The sequence below is a fragment of the Marmota marmota genome, unplaced genomic scaffold, assembly GCF_001458135.2.
Source record: "Marmota marmota marmota unplaced genomic scaffold, marMar, whole genome shotgun sequence".
Classification (NCBI taxonomy): domain Eukaryota; kingdom Metazoa; phylum Chordata; class Mammalia; order Rodentia; family Sciuridae; genus Marmota; species Marmota marmota.
In genome coordinates this window covers 5,570,291-5,590,454 of record NW_026000241.1, presented here as the reverse complement: position 1 = coordinate 5,590,454, position 20,164 = coordinate 5,570,291, and the positions used below count along the sequence as shown (strand labels likewise).

The 20,164-nt window shown below is 48.8% G+C and overlaps 1 protein-coding gene across 1 annotated transcript in view; it reads right to left on the bottom strand.

The window, feature by feature from the left end:
- Nwd1 (NACHT and WD repeat domain containing 1) overlaps nucleotides 1-20,164 on the bottom strand; it is a 62,770-nt gene that overhangs the window by 6,815 nt on the left and 35,791 nt on the right. Inside the window, exons 10-15 of the mRNA XM_048795355.1 lie at nucleotides 18,411-18,563; nucleotides 14,885-15,093; nucleotides 11,952-12,224; nucleotides 7,169-7,259; nucleotides 2,808-2,962; nucleotides 164-440 (exon numbers count right to left, since the gene is read on the bottom strand). Of these exons, the coding sequence (XP_048651312.1) occupies nucleotides 164-440; nucleotides 2,808-2,962; nucleotides 7,169-7,259; nucleotides 11,952-12,224; nucleotides 14,885-15,093; nucleotides 18,411-18,563 (1,158 nt within the window). The remainder of the gene's footprint in view (nucleotides 1-163; nucleotides 441-2,807; nucleotides 2,963-7,168; nucleotides 7,260-11,951; nucleotides 12,225-14,884; nucleotides 15,094-18,410; nucleotides 18,564-20,164) is intronic.

Genomic DNA, 20,164 nt, shown 5'->3' with positions numbered 1-20,164 from the left:
GGCACCTTGATGGCGGACTTTCTGGCCTCCAGAACCGTGAGCTGTAAATGTCTGCGTCTGAGCCCCCAGTTCATGGAGATTTGTTAGAGCAGCCTAACTAAGATGGGGGACGGGGGGTCTTCAGTTCTTACCCACAGAAATGATCACATCATATCCTACAAACCTTCTGCCACGTCCCAAATGGTGACTTTGTTTTTGTCCCCGATTTTGGGGAAGTAGATGTAGCTTCCGTTGTGGGACACAGCAGTGAGCCCCGTGCGGTCCAGGAAGGGAGCCAAGGCCCGGGGCCTCTGCGTGCAGGTGAGGTCCCAGACTTTGAAGGATGAGGACTGCTGGGAGGCGGAGGCCACCAGGGCCCCTCCGCGGACCAGCAGACTCGCAGGGGCTCCCACACCTTCCAGGACGTCCAGCAGGGTCCCCTGCTCTGACAGACTCCACACCTGAGCACAGAGAACAGGAAGGCAACGTTTTCCTCACGCCACCAGATCAGGGACATCCTTAGGCCCATTGGCCACCCAAGTTAAAAAAGGTCTTGGTCTGGGGATGTGGCTCAAGCGGTAGCGCACTCGCCTGGCATGCGTGCGGCCCGGGTTCGATCCTCAGCACCACATACAAACAAAGATGTTGTGTCCACCGAGAACTAAAAAATAAATATTAAAAAATTCCCTCTCTCTCTCTCTCTCTCTCTCTTAAAAAAAAAAAAAAAACGGTCTTCCTATCTCCCCAGCCCCCAAGCCCCCCCGAACCTCACCAGCAATCACAGCAGTTCTCAAAGGGTGCCCCCCGAGACCTTTTCAGAGGGTCTTCAAGGATCAAAATTATTTTCATAATAATTCTAAGATATTGTGGATCTTTTCTGCTCCCTTCCTTTTTACAAATAAACTCGGGAATTTTCCAGAAGCTGTGTGACACTTGACATCACAACAAATGTAAGAACGCAGAGTCGAAGATGAGGATCCAGGCTGTCTTCCACTACGCCAAATGTTCAGGAGGTTTGAGAAAATGGGAAGCCGCCACACTCCTCATGAATATGCACACATAGACATACATATGCACAGATCTATTTGTTCAGGAGACAGTTTTCATGAAAGTGTGTTACCATGTGAACATGTCATGTTAATGCATTCCTGGCTACATATTTTTGTATTGCCTCCTTCTTCACTCTTAAGAGGGTAAATATGAAGAGATCCCAAATGCAAGGAGGGATCCCAGGTTGAATCCCAGATGGAAAAAGGACTTTTGAGGGAAAACTGGGGAAATCAGATCAGAGTTTGAGCTCAGTTCATAGGATTGTCCTAATGCTGATCTCTTGGTCTTGAGAAATGGCGAAATGCACGAAGGGGAGGTTTCACGTTCACACTGGGGACTCTGCGTGACTCTCCTAAAACCTAAGGTCATTCCACAGGACATCGTTCATATGTCTGGTGAGCCTCAGAACACACACACACACACACACACACACACACAGTGCTGTGGTTAGTCCTCCAGGGCTTCATGTTTGGAAGCGTGGGGCCTTTAAGAGGTGGGGCCTAGTGGAGGTGCCTGTCACGGAGGCACCATCCTCCAGTGAGAAAAGATGAAGTAGTTCTCAGGGGACCCTTATGATGCCATCTGCCATGATATGACACAGCCTGGCAGACCTCACCAGAGTTGAGGGTCTTTAAAACTGAAAGCTAAATAGTCCTGTGCGTGTGTGTGCACGCATGCTACATCAATGCACACAAAATATCCCTAAACAACTACTCCAGGGGCCCTTTTAAACATTTTTTTTTAAAGAAAACAGGGTTTCACTGTTGCCCAGGTTGGCCTCAGACATGGGATCACCTAACTCGGCCTCTTGAGTCGAGTGCCTGATATTACAGTCACGTCCATGTACCTGGCCATGACCTCTTTTTTAAAATAAAGAATCTCGCATCAGCAGTTTCATTATAGCAACAGAAAATGCAACTGTAAAATGTGCATATAAATATAAAATCCTACATAAACAAAAGCTCTCTGAGGTGCTTAATAACCTTTAAGAATGTCAGGAGGGGCCAGTGCAGTGGCATGTGCCTGGAATCCTGGCCACTTGAGGCTGAAGCAGGAGGATTGTGAATTCAAGGCAGCCTCAGCAATTTAGTGAGATCCTGTCTCAATATCTCAAAAGGGGATGGGAATGTGGCTTAGTGGCAGAGCGCCCCTGGGTTCAATCCCCAGTGTGCCTAAATCAATAAACAAACAAATAAATAAAGAGGGCTTGCTGAGTGTGGCAGCACACACCTGTCATCCCAGTGGCTCAGGAGGCTGAGGCAGGAGGATGGCGGGTTCCAAGCCAGCCTCAGCAAAAGCGAGGCCCTAAGCCACTCAGTGAGACCCTGTCTCTAAACAAAATACAAAATAGGGCTGGGGATGTGGCTCAGTGGTTGAGTGCCCCTGAGTTCAATCCCCGGTACCCCAAAAAATAAAAAATAAAGAGTGCCTGAATCAAGGGATTGGAAAACTCATACATGGCCACATGCTCTTCTCACCAGCCTCCACAACTTTGAACTCACTGACAACTTTTCTTTGCCGCAACCCTGGTCTACCCTGAAAGACAAAGTTTTTCAGGTCTAATCAGGAAATGTACCTCCTCCGTTGGGTTTGTATAGTTCCCACCCAGGTCTGCTGTTGGGGCCCAGCAGACACCTCCATACCCTCCCATGAACTGCCCTATTTTGCCCAAACTCAAGTTTGTAGGTTTCCTGTTGTGCAGACAAAAGATTCCTAAAGAGTCACATTTTTTTTACTCCAGAGGAAGAAATGAGGATGCGGCTCTGGATCCCCCTCACCTGAATGAGTGCATCCCGGGACCCAGTGACAATCAGGTTGTTCTCAGCTCCAAAAACAGCTGTCTCTACCACGTCCTCATGTTCCAAGTCGTTGGTCATGAAACGGTGAAAGCCCTGTGAGTCGGCCAAGAATATTCGCACGGATCTTCCAAAGCCTGAAACGGCAGGGGCCGGGTTACAGTCTAGTGCCCGGTGGAGCCGGAGGGTTAAGACCATCAACAGAGACGTGGTAGAGCACCGCCTGCCTGGCAGCGGGTCCACGTCCGCCTGGTCCTCAGGGAGCGCAAAGCTTGGCCAGGAGCAGCCCTTGGTAAACAGGAGGGTGGGAGGGAGGAGGGAGACGGGGGAAGAGAGGAGGAGGAAGGAAGGAAGAGCTGAGCCCCCTCCAGGGCCTGCGAGTCAAGAAGCCTTGGTCCCAGGGTGTGCTGTTGGGAGGTGGGGGAGCCTTTGGGATGGGGGGGCCCAGCGGGAGGCCCCCGGTCAGTGGCAGCAGAGCCCCTGGAGGGGACAGGAGACTCTGACCCGTCCCCTGTCTCTGTTTTCTTCCTGGATCATGAAGTCAGTGGGTTACTGGGCCACATGCTCCCTGCTGTTACCATCTGGGGTCCCCACTAGAGGCCCGAAGCAATGAGGTCTCCAGAACTCTGAGCTCAAAGAAACTTTTCTCTTTATAAGTTAATCAGCTCAGGTATTTTGTTATAATAATGTGGAAGCTGGTTAGTAGAAGAAGGGAGGGAGAAGGGAAAGAGGCACGGGGATTACAGGTTGCTATGAGGACACCAGAGGCAGGGAAAATGGCACAGAGACCCACACAGAGGAGAGGTCAAGTGAAGACAGAGGCCAGGACCAAACCGAGGGGGTTACAAGTCGAAGGAAAGCTTTTGGCAGAAGCTGGAAGGACCCTGCCCAGCCCCCCCCCCCGGGGGGGGGTTCAGGAGGGGGCAGGGCTCTGCCAAGGCCTCGGTTTGGACTCTGGCCTCCGGAACCATGAGAGAAGCTCTTTCTATTGCTTTAAGTCACCCAGCTTGTGTGGTGGGTTAGCACAGCTCAGGACGTTTGACCTGGCCTTGGAGGGACGAGGAAGTAGAAGTCTCTGGAGAGGGGGAGGTCAGGGGAGGCCCAGGAGGCAGCGAGGAGGCTGGGGGGACTGAAGAGAGTGAAGGTAGAGAGAGCACTGCAGTGTCACAACAAATGAGCCAGAAGAGGAGGCCTGGGGACCTGAACAATGGATCAACACATTTTTACTAGTTCATCTTACGTAATCGATGAGGATGCTTCCCCTAACCCTTGTTCCACCCGTCGTGCAGAGTCCACTGAGGCTCTGTGTGTTACCTGGCAGCCCACCCAGGGGCAGGGCGGTGGGCAAGGGCCGGATGGCCAGGGCTAGGGAGGCCCCTTTTGCTCATTGAGTGTGGTGTGTGCCCCCACAGCCAGAAGAGTAACACGACTCTGTGTGAGTGTGTGTGAGCGTGTGTGTGTGTGTGTGTGAATGTGTGAGCGCATGTGTGTGTGTGTGAGTGTGTGTGTGTGTGTGTGTGAACACCTCCTTACTTTACAAAAATATTTCTGTTCCTGGAACACTGTGGGTCCCAGATCGAGCTGCTCATTCCCAGTGTCACTATCATGGATCTTATTCCAGCGGGTACCTGGCACCATCCCAGAAATTACTGCCTATAGAGGACGAAGGCCACCAGTTAATTCTTCCAGGTGTTCAGAAACATAATATCATGGGTGAATAAATAGATATTCTGATGTAAGTCCCCACCATGATTGAGAACATGGAGTTAAACCAGATTGTGGGCTCAAATCCCAGCCCTTCTCTGTGACCTCAGGCAAGTTACTTAACCTCTCTGGGCTTTAGTCTCCTCATCTGGAAATGAGAATAACGAAAGTGCCATCTTCCCAGAGCTATTGTTGGAGAGTAGAGGAGTAGATCACTCAGGCCGGGTTCTGACCAACCCTAAGCACCCTACGCCTTAGCCGCTGTTATCATAGCGGCGACTCTCGTGCTGAGGGTGGGCCCCACCGTGCTGTGCCAGCCTCTTGAGGACCCCAGGACCAAGCCAAGTCAGCAGGAAGGTGGGGTCAGCGCCCCACTCACCCCCTCGCAGAGCCTCTGTGAAAGTGTGGGGGCTTTGTCTGTTTGGTGGAAGGCACGGCTCCCGCAGAAGAGTGTTATAAGAAACTTGTACATCAAATTAGTGACCCCCAGAGGGTGTGTGTATCTATCTACCTGGGAGGTGATGGCTAACCAGCGCCCTGAGCTGTCCACACCCTGCACATCAGAGATCTGGCCTTTGCCCAGCTCCAGGCTTTTGGAATGCTGCCTGGTAGGAGCGGTCTTTTTGTTTTTCTTTGGGCTTAACCCTGACCCGCATCCCCAGACCTGCTCATTATCATTTTTTAAAATTTTGAAACAGGGTCTTGCTAAGTTGCTGAGGCTGGTTTGAACTTGCAATCCTCCTGCCTCAGCCTCCTGAGTTGCCGGGGTTACAGGTGTGCACCACCACGCCCGGCATGAGTGGTCTTTCTGTACCTGGGGGATTGGTGTCACATTAGACAGTTACAAAGTGACTTCTGGTGGGAGCTTTAGACAGGCAGCGTCAGCTTGACCTTGGGAAGGTTGGAGACTAAGGTCAGCCATGCAGACGACCAGCTCCGCCCGTGTGACCAACAGGGCCTTGGTGAACCCCCGGTCAGCAGGACAGCAGTGTACTGACTGCACCTCACTGCTGAGAGAAGCGAGACACGCCACCAGGAGAGAACTCGTGTCCACTGTTTCCTGGGCTCTGCCCCGTGACCTCTTCTCTTTGCTGATTTTAATCTGAATCCTTTTGCTGCCATTAACTATAACTGTGTGTATGATAGGTTCTGCCTTTTCTGAATTCCGTGAGATGTGGAGTTTCATGGAACTGAACACAGTCTTGGGGACCCACATTGCACTCCTATTCATAATCCTTAAAAGGGACCCTTGTCTTATCTTTGCTAAATTGGGGTCAGGCTGGTTTTGAGAACAAGAGACTGGTTTCCAAAACTGTGAATGGGGAATTGCCCAAGTTCCATCCACTCATTGGCTGCTGGAAGGAGCCAGACCTGAAGCCCAATTGAAAGGCCTTTCTAGGTGATTAAGGTCCTTGATGCTTTGGCCTCAATCCTGATTCTATTTTGTGCCTCCAGCTCTGATATTCTTTCTTAAGCCACCAACAGTTCTTTTGGAAAGAGGAGAGAAGGTATATCAATCAATCATCAGTCGGTCTATTATCAGTCAGTCTGCTGACCTGTACTGTCCAAATCAGTTACCGTCAGTCACAGGTGGCTGTTAATGTGGTTGGTGGGAATCAAGATATCCCATAAGTGTGAAGCACACACCAGATTTCAAAAACCTAGTTACAAAAATGAACAAAAAAAGAATGTGAACTATCCCATTACTGATTTTCACATTGATTCCCTGCTAAGTCTTTGGGTTTAATGGGTTAAGTAAGATATATGATTAACATGAATGCCATCTATTTCCTTTTTTACCTCCTGTAAGAGGGTTTCTAGAACACTCACCATCATAAAAATGGCCTGCATTACTGGTTGGGGCTGGCCCGTGTCTTTGGCCCCTGGAAATGTCAGGCTGTGGTGGTCATAGGATTCAGCCACAAAAATAATTAAATCTTGTCATTCGTGACAATATGGGTGGCTCAGCGTGGGTGGACAATCTTTCTTTTTATTAATTTTCTGGTAGTTGTAGATGGACAGCAGGCTTTTATTTTGTTTATTTTTTTAATGCAAAGCTAAGGATTGAACCCAGTGCCTTGCACATGCTAGGCAAGTGCTCTGCCACTGAGATACAGCCCCAGCCCCATGGGTGGACATTTAGCAGGTGCAGAAAGACAACTGCTGCATATTCTCATCACATGTGGAAGTGAGGAAGTCGGTCTCCTGGGAGTGCAGCGTGGAACAGTGTTGCTCAGGGCTGGGAAGGGAAGGGAAGGGTCGGGGGGGGGGGCAGGGGCTGGACAGCAGGNCAGTTTCTTCATTTTCAAATGGTTGAAAGAGATGAAAGTATAACTAGGATTTCAGGGCAGATGAGACTGATATGGAATTTCAAAGCCAGTGTCTGTGAACTCATGCGGGCACAAGACCACGCAGGCTGTACAAAGTGCCCAAACTGGCTTTTGTGCCCTAAAGGCAGACTAGAGCCTGGTGACACACGGCTCTCCGGCCTGAGAAGCCAAAACATGTTTGCTCGGTGGCCCTTTGCTAAAGCCTGCTGACCTCTGACTTAGGACTCTTCCCTGTCCCCAAGCCCTCCCCACTTCCCACCCGATTTTGAATGTCTCCCTCAACACTTGAAAATGAAAGTCAGACGCTACCTGCAGCAAGAAGGGACTCGTCTTCAGAGACCACCAGGAATCCCACAGCTTCTGGAAGCTTCTCCAGCAACCTGTCTCCTCCAGGGGAAACCTGTCCAGAGCCAAGGACAAAGGTCAAGCACTTCCACGGAGCTTGGATTTGACCCAGGGCCGAGATGCTGAGCAGATCCTCAACCCCTGGCCCCCCAGTTGCCCCTTATTAAGTGGGAGATACAGCCGGGACCTCTTTGCAGGGTCATGGCAGGTGGAGGAGTGCGTGGAGTCACCCTGCCAAAGGCCATGGTGCAGACGCTGTCAGAACCGCTCAGGGACCCAGGGAACATTCCAGCACCATTTTCTACCCTTGAAGGAGCTCTGGAGATCTCAGATAAGATAAGCACAGGTTGGGACAGGCAGGTGAGGCTCGCACACTCCCAGGAGCTGGGGAGCCTGAGGCAGGAGAATCCTGAGTTCAAAGCCAGCTTCAGCAAAAGCAAGGCCCTAAGCAACTCAGCAAGACCCCATCTCGAAGTAAAATACAAAATAGGGCTGGGATGTGGCTCAGTGGTCGAGGGCCCCTGAGTTCCATCCCCAGTCCCCCCACCCCCGCACCCCCAAAATAAGATAAGACACAGGTTGGAGCCAGAGGAAGCCCTGTGGTGTGGACACGGTTCAAGCGTGTCCCCAGGGCTCATGCGTTGGCAGCTCGGCTCCTGGGGCGGTGGTGTTGGGAGGCGGTGAGGAGCCGCAGGAGTGGGGACTGCGGATGGGCCTTAGGTCAGTGGGGACGTGGCCTCCGCCAGAGTCTGGGAATGGCCTGGTGGGCCCCAGGGTCCATGTATTGAGATTTGGTCCCCAGTGTGAAGTATTAAGAGTGGAAACTCGACTTGGGGTCTTTGAGAGGTGACTAGAGTTAGATAAGGTCGTTATGGTGGGGCCTCATAACTGAATCCCAGTGGCTTCATGAGGAGAGGGAGAGAGATCACACATATACACACATGCACACACACACACATACACACGCAAGCTCCCTGGCACTGACGACAGACCCTGCTAGCAGAAGGCCATCACTAGATGATGCCTTACAAACTACACCTCAAGAACCATGAGCACAAATAAACCCCTTTTCTTTATAACTGACCCAGTCTGTGGTATCATGTTATAGAAACAGAAAAGGGGACTAACATACCCTCACAAGGTGTTGTGGGACCTCAGACACCGCTCTCTCCTTTCTGTCTGTCGATGCAATCTCTTCCTCTCCCTTGCATTCCTGCCTGGATGCCCTTCGATGGGTCACCTGACCTTGGACTTTCAGCCTCTAAAACTGTGAGCTAAAGAAACTTGTCTTCTTTATAAAGTTCCCAGCTTCAGGTATATCAGTACAGTAACTAACCACACACTCTCCATTTCTGAAGGGAAGGTTTATTTCTCAATCCTGATATTCATCCCAAATTCGGCTACTGATTTTTAAGCATCTGACCCACAAGAGGCCCCAAATTGAAAGCTTTACATTCATTATCTTGGACAGATGGGCTGCACAGATAACCCTAAAAGTGAGTCATTTGCACCAGTTCAATATTGTAAAGATAAGTTGTTCAATCTGTATTTAGTACAGGCAGGACCAAGTGAATTTCTTCTTCATGGTTGTTATTGCTTATTTTTTTAGGTGATCCTCCTCCTCCTCCTCCTCCTCCTCCTCCCCCTCCTCCTCCCCCNTTTCAAAAACCTAGTTACAAAAATGAACAAAAAAAGAATGTGAACTATCCCATTACTGATTTTCACATTGATTCCCTGCTAAGTCTTTGGGTTTAATGGGTTAAGTAAGATATATGATTAACATGAATGCCATCTATTTCCTTTTTTACCTCCTGTAAGAGGGTTTCTAGAACACTCACCATCATAAAAATGGCCTGCATTACTGGTTGGGGCTGGCCCGTGTCTTTGGCCCCTGGAAATGTCAGGCTGTGGTGGTCATAGGATTCAGCCACAAAAATAATTAAATCTTGTCATTCGTGACAATATGGGTGGCTCAGCGTGGGTGGACAATCTTTCTTTTTATTAATTTTCTGGTAGTTGTAGATGGACAGCAGGCTTTTATTTTGTTTATTTTTTTAATGCAAAGCTAAGGATTGAACCCAGTGCCTTGCACATGCTAGGCAAGTGCTCTGCCACTGAGATACAGCCCCAGCCCCATGGGTGGACATTTAGCAGGTGCAGAAAGACAACTGCTGCATATTCTCATCACATGTGGAAGTGAGGAAGTCGGTCTCCTGGGAGTGCAGCGTGGAACAGTGTTGCTCAGGGCTGGGAAGGGAAGGGAAGGGTCGGGGGGGGGGGCAGGGGCTGGACAGCAGGTACCAAAGCCATTCAGATAGGAGGAATTCACCCCTGTCTCCTACAGTGCACTGAGGTGACTACAGAGTTTAGTAATTTATTATATATTTTATAAGAGAATTAGAAAAGATGAGCTGAAGATTCCTGGCACAAAGGAATGGTCAATGTTCAAGGAGATGGAGATGAAATTCCCCTGATTTGACCATTACGCACTGTATACATAACCGGATTCTCACAGTGTGCCCCATAATATGTGCCATTATTATATGTCATTAACTTTTTTTTTAAGATTGGGCTGTGGGGGGCTGGGGTTGTGGCTCAGTGGTAGAGTGCTTGCTGTGTGAGGCACTGGGTTCCATTCTCAGCACCACATATGAATAAATGAATAAAATAAAGGTCCATCAACACTAAAAAATATTAAAAAAAAAAAAAAAAAGATTGGGCTGTGAGGCATCCGTTGGTCCCCTCTACCAGGAGTCCTCCTTGATGTCCCTGGAGAAAGGCAGGGAACCCTGTGACATGCTCCCCAGACCCTGATTCTCGCCTTGTCATAACACCAATCACAATCGCTTTCAATGACCCGATGTCCTTCCTGGAGGCTGCCAGACCCTAACCCCGGGGATTGCATGGACGGGCTCAGCCCTGGGCACAAAAGCATCTCCATCTTCTGCTGTCCCTTGGTGCGCTTGGCCGCTGTGATTGTCCCGCCGGGATGGCTACTCCTGAGGCCTAAAGCCATTAGGAGATTCCCAGGACCCGGGCATCCAGGGCGGCTCAGGGCCTGTTTTTGTGTGGTCCTTGAGCCAAGGACAGTTTCTTCATTTTCAAATGGTTGAAAGAGATGAAAGTATAACTAGGATTTCAGGGCAGATGAGACTGATATGGAATTTCAAAGCCAGTGTCTGTGAACTCNCCTCCTCCTCCCCCTCCTCCTTCTTTCTGGTGCCAGGAATGGAACCCGGGGCCTGCACATGCTAAGCACTCCCCTCGACCACTGAGCTAGATGATTCAACAATGATACTGTATAAGATTCTAAAACCAAAAACTGCCTGGAATGTGTGTGAGCGTCACCCCACCGTCCCCCGTGGTCTCCCTGTCCAGGGCTGACTGCTGTCCGTATGAGTTTTAATGGTCACTTGCATAATAACTGTCCATCTCAGGTCCTGGACATAAGCTGCCCTTGTTCTATACAGTGTGTCTGGGGCAGCCGTCCTCCACAGGGTGACTGTGCCCAGGCAACACTGGTCGGGGCCTGAGGACATCTTTGGTTGTTAGGATTGAGGATACTCTGCATTGGGTGAGTAGGGGTCAGGGATGATGCTCAATGTCCTACAAGGTCAGGGCAAACCCCAGAGCAAAGAGTGGACTGTGCCCGGGCGTCAAGAATTCCAGGTCCTGAAAGCCTGGCTCTGGGAAGCTGGGCACAGCCGTCGGAGCACAGGGCCAGAGCCAGGCAGCTGGAGTTGGAAACCTCTCCCCAGGGGTGCGGCTTTAGGCAAATGGCCGTCCTTCTCTGTGCCTCAGTTTACCTCGCTGTAACAGACGACAATAGCAGCTACATCCTGATGCTGTTTTCAGGGTTAGATAACGTTACAGACACGGAGTCCTCAGACAGCGAACGCCCCACGAGAATTTGTTATTTCCATGAAAGCACCTCTAGCCCAGAGCTTGGCAGACTTTTTCTGGAACGAGCCAGAAAGTAAATCTGTTTAGCTTTGTGGGCCATGCAGTCCCAGCCCTGTCACTGAGACCCAAGATCCCATGGACAACATTTAAAAGAATGGCCATGACTGTGGGCTAGTCCAACTTTTTCTGTGGATTAGCTTGAGGCCCTCATCAGAAGCTGAGCAGATGCTAACACCATGCTCTTGAACTTGCCTGTCTCTAGAACTGTGAGCCCAAATAAACCTTTTTTCTCTATAAAGTTCCTATCATCAGGCATTTTACTAGAGCAATGCAAAGTTGCCCAAGACAGGGCTCTTACATTTCTACGGTTCATCCCCTGTCTAGCATGGCGCCTGTGCTTCTCCATTACAACTCCTTATGTGACTTGCTTTTGCAATCGCATCTAGGTCCCCGTAATGGTTTCCTGTCTTTCTGAAAGCTTCTTGTTGGAAACAGGTACAACGTCATAGCTGGGGGCTCTTCCCCTCCCAGCTTACCGAGCAGGTTGGTCCATACATAAATGTCCATGGGAGCATCTGTCCACCATGTGGAACTCGGGGATAGCATTCAGCTGCTGGCCTGTCAGACAGGATGCCTACCAACGCCTCCTGGAAGGACCCAACTCTACCATTGCCACATCACCCAGGCCCTGGGAACACCCACAGAGGTCTCCTGAACTGTGACGAATCGAGAAGCTGCATGTCATACAGAAAGAGCACGAGGAAGGTCATTCTCCCACCTCTGGAGTGTCTTGATACTCCTGAGGTGAACAGGTGCCCGCATCATGAGCAGCAAAGTGACTTACCAAAGAGACGGAGCCGTCGCTGAACCCAGTGACCACCTTGCCTTGCGTCTGGACCGAGACGGCACAGGTGGGGGCCTCCTCTTTGATGCTGGACAAACGGTGCTTCCCCTGCAGGCTCCCCGTGGCCGAGTTCCACAGAGTGACCTCGCCGCCCCTGGACACGGTCAGCAGCCTGGTCTGGGAAGGCAGCACGGCCGTGCTCACCCAGGGATCGGCACCGTCTCCCAGGATGCGGAAAACCAGCTCCGCCGTTTCTAAACTCCACGCGTGGATCTAAGGGAACAGTGAACAGGAGAGCCGTCCAGCAGCGCCCCCGCTGCGCCTCCACAGGCAGATCAGACCTTGTTTCTACCCCACTTTTCCCTCCCTCCCTCTCCTCCCCCCTTCCTTCCTTTCTCTCGTTCCTGTCTTTCTTCCTGAGCTGCCCTGGCTGGCCTTGAACCCTTGATTTAAGCCACCTCCCGCCTCTGCTCCAGTAGCTGGGACTCGGGCACAGCCACCACGTGAGACGAGAGCCATCCCTTTCTGTGGTTCATGCTTTCTATTTCATGATATTTCTATTATGGATCTTGTGTCGGATCTTAAAACAAAAGGACACATGTGGACAATTGACGGACTCCCAGTAAAGTCAGAGCTGAGCTGATAGTGATCATCAATATTAATGTCTTGACTGTGACCAACTTACTCTTGTTATAGAAGATGTGGTCAATAAGGGAGGCTGGGTGGAGGGTCAGGGGACTCTCACCTCGACGTAGCTCTTCCCTAAAGCCAAAATTGTTCCAAATTTTAAAAGTTTTTAACACAGAAAAAATGTCAGCAGCGCCCCAGGCATTGACATACCTGTTCGTTACAAGTGATTATTGAATAAAGCAGCTTAAAATTCAATTTAACTTCCTCAAAAGTATCTTTTTTTAACGGGCATTATTCATCTGATTATTAAACTTTTGATGTTCATTCTACCTCCAAAGTATAATTTAAAAAATTAAAAGGTGAGCCAGGCATGGTGGCCTGTGCCTGGAGACCCAGGTACTCGGGAGACTGAGGCAGGAGGATCTCTTATCTCAGCTACTCAGGAAGCTGAAGAAGGATTGCTTGAACCCCAGGAGGCAGAAACCAACCTGGACAATATAGTGAGACCCCATCTCCAAAAAAAAAGACAGATACAATGGTGTGCATGTAGTATGAGCTCCAGTGGGAGTTAAAGACTATACACACACACACAAAGTTATTCAGTTATTTGTAAGGGCAAGGAAATGGAAACAACCTCTATGTCCAACAATAAAGGATTAAATGAATTACATGGAGTCACATAATGGAATCTTACCCAATTGCTAAGCACATGGTTTTGAAGAATGTTTAGTTATTGGCAAATACTCAGGAGCTTATAAAATAGTAAGTGGGAAAACAGTTTCATAAAACTGCATACCTGGTTTAATCCAATTTCACTTTATACATATGCCCGCACAGAAAAACTCATATGCCCACACACACTGCACAAAGCAAAATCACATGATGTTAACAGTGATTATCTTTGGGGTTACTTCTTTATACTTTACGGTGTTTTCCAAACTTTTGCTAATCACAAAGATGATTTTTATAATCAATTTTGGGATGAATTTTTCTCAAATACTTAAACACTCCCTGTCTACTAAAAATATAATGCAAGCTGCATGTAGTTTTAAATTTTTATTAGCCACTTTAAAAAGGTCAAAAGAAACAGGTGAGATCAATTTTTAAAATGTATTTCACCTAACCTGGCACATCCAAATGTTAGCAGTTGAAGGTGTAATTGCTATAAAATTATGATGGCAATAGATTATACTATTTTTATCATACTAAGTCTCTGAAATCCAGCAGGTGAGAGCAGCCACATTTCAAGTGTTCCCACAGCCCTATCTGGCCGGGGACTTCTGCACTGGACAGCACAGTTCATAAGCACCAATACTCCTGGTAACAACTACCAATTGCTAATGTAACATAGTAATTAATAGATACCAATTACCAATACTATAATGACTGTGAACATAGCATGTTCACTGTATTTGGTAAATAAGTTATCTAGAGATGATTTTAAATATGCACAGGTTAGATGCAAACACTACACCATTTTATATAAGAGAATTGAGCACCTGTGAATTTTGAAATCTGAAAAAGTCCTGAAACCAATCCCCCTGGATACCAAAGGATGAGTTTATAGGTTTTTTCCCTTGCTTTAGTTACTGAGCTTTTATCCACTATGTTATTGGGTGTCTCCTTTCATAAAGCATCGATCACAGGGTTATGACTAACATAATGGAAGGACATAGTGGAGCATGCATCATTTTCAGATTTACAGGAACATTACTAAGAGAGATCATAAAACACCTCAATAAATTTGAAAGGATTCACATCATAGAAAAAGAATCTAACTAGAAAAAAATAACAGAACACTATCTAGAAACCCCAGAATTTTTGGGAAACTGACCGCACACTTTTCTAGAGCATATGGGTCAAGCAAGAACTCAAAAGTGAAATCTGAAAGCATTTTGAGCTGAACGTAAATGAAAACACAACATATTAAAAGTGTGGATCGGGGCATAGTGATGTACACTGGTAATGCCAGTCTCTTGGGAGACTGAGGCAGCAGAATCATGAGATTTGCCAACCTGGCAAGACAGTGAAACTCCTGTCTCAAAAAACAAGTGTTGATGGGATGCAGATAAAGCTGTACTTAGAGGGAGACATATAGCCTTAACGTATTCCATTAGAAAAGATGGAAAGCCACAAATGTTAAGAGAAAAATACTCTCAATATCATTTGGAACTTCCTCTGATGCCCTTTCAAGTGGTGTGTGGCCCCGTTTGCACACCCCCCCCCCATTTCAGAGAGCCCTTCCGTATGGGAAGAACCTACTCCATCAGCCTTCTTTTACAAACAAGGCCAATGTTCATTACCTTGGAGCCAGAGGTTGAATACATGATTTTATTTGTTTCATCCACATGAAGGTTCCAGATCTGGGGTTCAGTGGAATTTTTTGAGCCTCCATCCCAAATGGAAAATTTCTCCTGGCCAGAAAGTAAGTTCCACACGCGCAGAGTGTGGTCCTTAGAGGCAGAGATGGCAAGAATCCCTTCTGCAAAAACTTTAACACACCTCACCTCTCCTGCAGCAAAATGTGAAGGGAGGGTCTGTTAGCCAGAAACATTGTGTCCTTATAACTATCAAAGTGCCCGCCAGTTTGTAAATACCCTGCTTTACCAAAGAAAAGATGGATGGCTTTGAACCAATCCAAATTGAAATTAATGGATGGCAACTGAACAAAATTAAGAGTGACAAAATGGGTTGTGATTCAATCAATTGTCCCAGATGTTGAATTTGTAATAAGCAGAGACAATTGAATTTTACAAAGGTTCAGCATTCAGAGGCTATTTAAAATTGATAAACATGCTTTAAGAATAGTGTACAATTCTTGAAAGATTATAAGAAATCTCCTATAATTTTTATAATCTTGGAAAGACACATCCCAAACAAAACATAAAATTTTGAAGAAATAAAAGGAAGAAACTGACCAATTGATTACCTGAATATGTAAAGCTTCAGGAATATAAAATGTAGTTGAAAGACATGTGACAGATAGGAAAAAATATTTACAACATAAAACAGACTAATAGACTCTCCTTAATAAAGAGTTCTTACAAATAATCAAGAACTAATGCAAATGATCTACTCACAACTTGGACAAAGAAAATAAATAGGATTTTTACAAAAATAGTGCTGGTAAACAATAAACATTTGAAAATCATGTTTGACTTCACAAAAAATGCAAACAAAATACCAATATGTCCTAATCACCTACCATATTGGTAAAAATTCTAAAGATTGATCATCTGAATGTGGCAAACTGATACAAGAAATCAACTAATTCCTCACTTTGCTGATAAAGTAGAAGTTGGTATTACTTTGTATCCATTTGTTTATTCTTGTGGTGCTAGAGATTGAACTCAAGACCTCACACATGTTAGGCAAGGTAGAACCTTTTAAAGTAACATTTCTTTCTTTTTAAAAAAAATACTTACTTTTTAGGTGTAGTTGGACACAATATCCTTATTTTATGTATTTATTTTTATGTGGTGCTGAGGATTGAACCTAGGGCCTCCTCTCACCTGTGAGGCGACTGCTCTACCGCTGAGTCCAGCCCCAGCGCCAGTGACGTTTCTTTCTATGAACCCTCACATTAGCCTACTCTTGGCCAACGCCATCTAACACAGGCCTGTTGTAAAATAAAGTGTTGAATGTCACACGTAACGTATTGAATACTGGACTGAAAATGAAAAACAATAGTTTTATGGGTAGGTTCTCATGAGTCTCAACCATCAATGTCAAAAAGTCACACGTCAAACTAACATAAGCCAGGGACCATCTGTGTATGACGTGGACCGATTTAACGAATCAGAGATCTGTCACCAGATGTCAAATCCCTGGGGCCTTGATCTTGAACTTCCCAGGCTCCAGAATTGTGAGAAATAAATTCCTGTTGTGTCTAAGTTACCCAGACGGTGGCATTTTGTTATAGAAGCCCAAAGAGATGAAGATAATGAGCTTTGGGGAACAATGAGCTATTTTTGCTGCCTTTAAGCGTTCTAAGTGTAAAGATTCCATGGCGTACGGCAGCGTTGTTCATGATCACCAAGGATTGAAACGATGCAGATTGAAGAACGGATGAACAAACGGTGGTCGGTTCTTAGGATGGAGTACTGCTCATCAATATGAAGGGGTAAGTTATCGGGCTGGGGCTGGGGCTCAGTGACAGAGGGCTTGCCTAGCACGGGTGAGGCCCTGGATTCCATCCCCAGCTCAGAAAATAATAAAAAGTGAAAAAGGCAGGTTGAGATCGTATTCACCTTGGGTTTTTTGCATTCATTTTGATTTTTCATGAATACCATATTAGAAAGGTGTTCACCGTGGAGCTGTGGACAGTGAACGTGTGCCTAGCCTGGGGGAGGAGGTCTGGGTTCCACTCAGGTCAGCCCTGCTCCGTCTCCCTTTAGTACCTAGGACAGGGCCTGGTACAAGGGACGTGGGACCAAGCTCAGTCAAGGATTCAGTGAACGAATCGCGAGTTGAAGACACAGGCAGAATGGAACACTCATTTAGGATCTGCTGTGGTTTGCATGTCCCTCTCCCCAAATTTGTCTGTTGGAAACTTAGCCCCAAAGCAATACTGGGACAGGTGGAACCTTCCAGAGGGGATCGGGTCATGGGGGCTCTGATCCTCTAAAGGGTTGGGTCAGTTAGAACACGGGAGGCGGGCTCCCTCTTCCTTTGGCTCTCTGACCACGTGATGCAGTGAGAAGACCCTCATCAGAGGGTCCCTGGGCCTTGGACCCCCCAGCCTCCATAGCCATGAGATGAATAAACTCCTGCCATTTACAATTTACCCAGTCTGTGGAACCCTGTCATGGCAGCAGAAATGAACCAAGGCAGGCTCTGGGGTGGACACAGAAAGACCACAATTCTTTACCTTCGGTGCTCCAGACCCTTGACGAGGTGACTTTGCAGGTCCTCCCATCAGGAGAGGGAGCCCATGTCCCTACCCCCTGACTCTGGATGGTTCTTGACGGAGCACCACCTCCACGTCTGGAACTTGGATATTGTGAGCTCCATTTTGCTTTCTGGAAACCCTGACTTTGCTAGACCTTGGCTGCAGGAAGGAGGATGAGGCCCACACAGAACAGCGTTGAGCCATCTCGGTTGAGGACACCCTGAACCAGCCAATTGACTGCCAATGCATGAACTGCTGGGAGCCATTAGCCAAGTAGGTATGACAATTTCCTTGCCAGCGTACCCCATGTTGCTTAGTGGAAGGACTCGTGGAAACAGGACATTTTGCAGTGACATTGCATCTAAGGTGACCTTGCTCAAGGACCAGGGCCGATCTGGGTTTAGGGCGTTCCCGGTTTAGGACTATCCAGGTTTAGGGTGGTTCCAGGTTTAAGGTTATTCCTGCTGGGAATAGGGCGTATCCTGCTGCCTGAGTTCCCCTTGAGTTCTCACGGGATTCAGACAGTATTTTTGGGGAGACAGAAGCCCAGTGGGGGTGGATTTTGGGCAGAGAACGTGGATTTCCCCAGAACGTGATTGTAGACGGCTGGTGTGAGTTCGGGAATAAAGAGTTGCTGTTTGAATCTACAAGCTGTGTGGTGGCTCGTGATTGTGTGCCCAGCCAGACTGCGGCAATGAACCAGTCTGGCTGGCACCAGAGGAACTTCCCACAGAGCCCAGTCTGAATTACCGACCCACAGAAGATGAGCTGAAGAAGCAGCGTAACTGTCACTGTGTATTGTGAAGCTTTGTTACGCAGCTCTAGCTGCCTGATGCAGGAAATGAGATCAGCTTTAATACAGAGAAGTGAACCTGTGGGGAGGTTGCTGTGGGACACCAGGAAGATGCTGACCACACCCCACCTTTGCTGAGCCTCACCCGTGTGTCCTGTTAGAATGTGGACCACCTGCTGCTCCTCCATGTCCCACACAGCCACGAGGCCATCCTGGGTGCCGACCACCAACAATTTCTCTTCCAGGCTCCACGCCATGGCGGTGATACCTGCAGCCATGCAAAAGAGACAGTGGTGGCCTCAGTGCCTGTGTCCAGGTGCCCAGCCAGGGGATCCTCTAGAGAGCCCCCACTTCACAGATAGAAAACCGAGGCACAGACAGATTCAGCCCCTTGTCTAGAGTCACATGGGAGGAGGCAGCAGAGCCGGGGTTCTGTAGCTGGGGTTGTCAGGTGCCAGACCGAGGGGCTTGCTGTGACATTTGTGTTGCCGTTGGTACGAGGAAGGACTAAACCCAGCCTGTCCTTGGTGCTTCTCACCCAGGGTGATTCCGTCCCCCAGGGGACAGTGAGTGACGTCTGGAGACATATGGGGATGTCACCACTGGGAACAAAGGTGCTATTGGCATCTGGTGAGTGGGGATCTGCTCGACTCCCTAGGACACAATAGGGTCCCCAAGTCTTGGAGTGCCTTGACGCTCTGTGATGCAGCCAGCGGTGGCTTTTCCCAGGAAGCTTGAACCTGGGCGGATGGAACATCGCCAGGCCCTGATGAAAGTATCTAGGTTCTTGCCCAGGCCTTAAGTTGGAAATATCAAAGTGCTACTCAATAAGACAAGAGCAGAAATGATAATTTCTGTCTCCAGGTCATTCTACTTTATTTAAGTCACTGTTTATTTAAGTCCCTGTTATTTTGGTCTCTGTCACAACATCTGAACCTTGTATCCTGACAAAGGCACAGTCTATCCCACTAAACCAACTTCAGCCTCAGAATCCTCAGCCCAGCACTCTAGTGGCCGCCCCTGAAGGGATTCCTCCACGTGTCCCACTCAGCACCCCAGGATGCCTCTTTTGGAAACAAGGGCCTGGGAAGTGTGACTTTCTCTACTGGGTCCTGGGGTACAGAAAGAGCCTGGTTGGTAACAGCCCGGCATCTGACCCCTGAGCTGATAGAGATGTCACAGTGAAAAGGAGGAATGGTAGGTGAGCAGATAAAAGGAAGGCGTCGGAGACGGGTGGGTGAGCGGAGCGCTGGTCCGTGGATGAGCCGTGGTGGGTGGAGAGGTGGGGACGGGAGAGGAAGAGTCAGGTCATAGGTGGCCTGCAAGCTGACAAGGGGCAGGGTGTGGCTGGTGGGGGCAGGCGAAGATGGCAGAGGAGGGGTTGGGTGGACAGACAGATGAGCCCGTGGGTAGGAGGGGGGGGATCAGAGGAAGCAGGGGTGGCTTGGGGAGGGTGGGTGGAAGGGAAGATGGAGGGCAGGTGGGCGGTGGGTGGACAGGAAGGTTGGTGGGGAGATGGGAGGGAGGAAGGATGCATGGACCGATGGAAGAACCCAGGATGAGGAGTCAATGACCTGCCCTGGGTCCTCTTCTCCCGTGACCCTCTGGGGACCCGGGGCCGCCGGCCGTTCTGTCAGCCTCTCGGGGCCACCAGGCACCAATCCCTAGCCCCCAGGCTTCCCAGCACAAGCCTGGGAACTGCAGCTGCTCAGGGCAGTGACACCGGGCTCTCTGGGAGGGGACCTTGGAGGCACCCTCTGGCAGCGGGCTCATTAGCAGCATTTACACCAGTAATCTCCAGCCGCTGGGGACAGAAAGGAGAGCCAGCAGGAGACGGCCAGGGCTTGCGCCCATGGGGCTCCTGACAGGCAGCAGGCGCAGCCCCAGCACCTGCCGCTG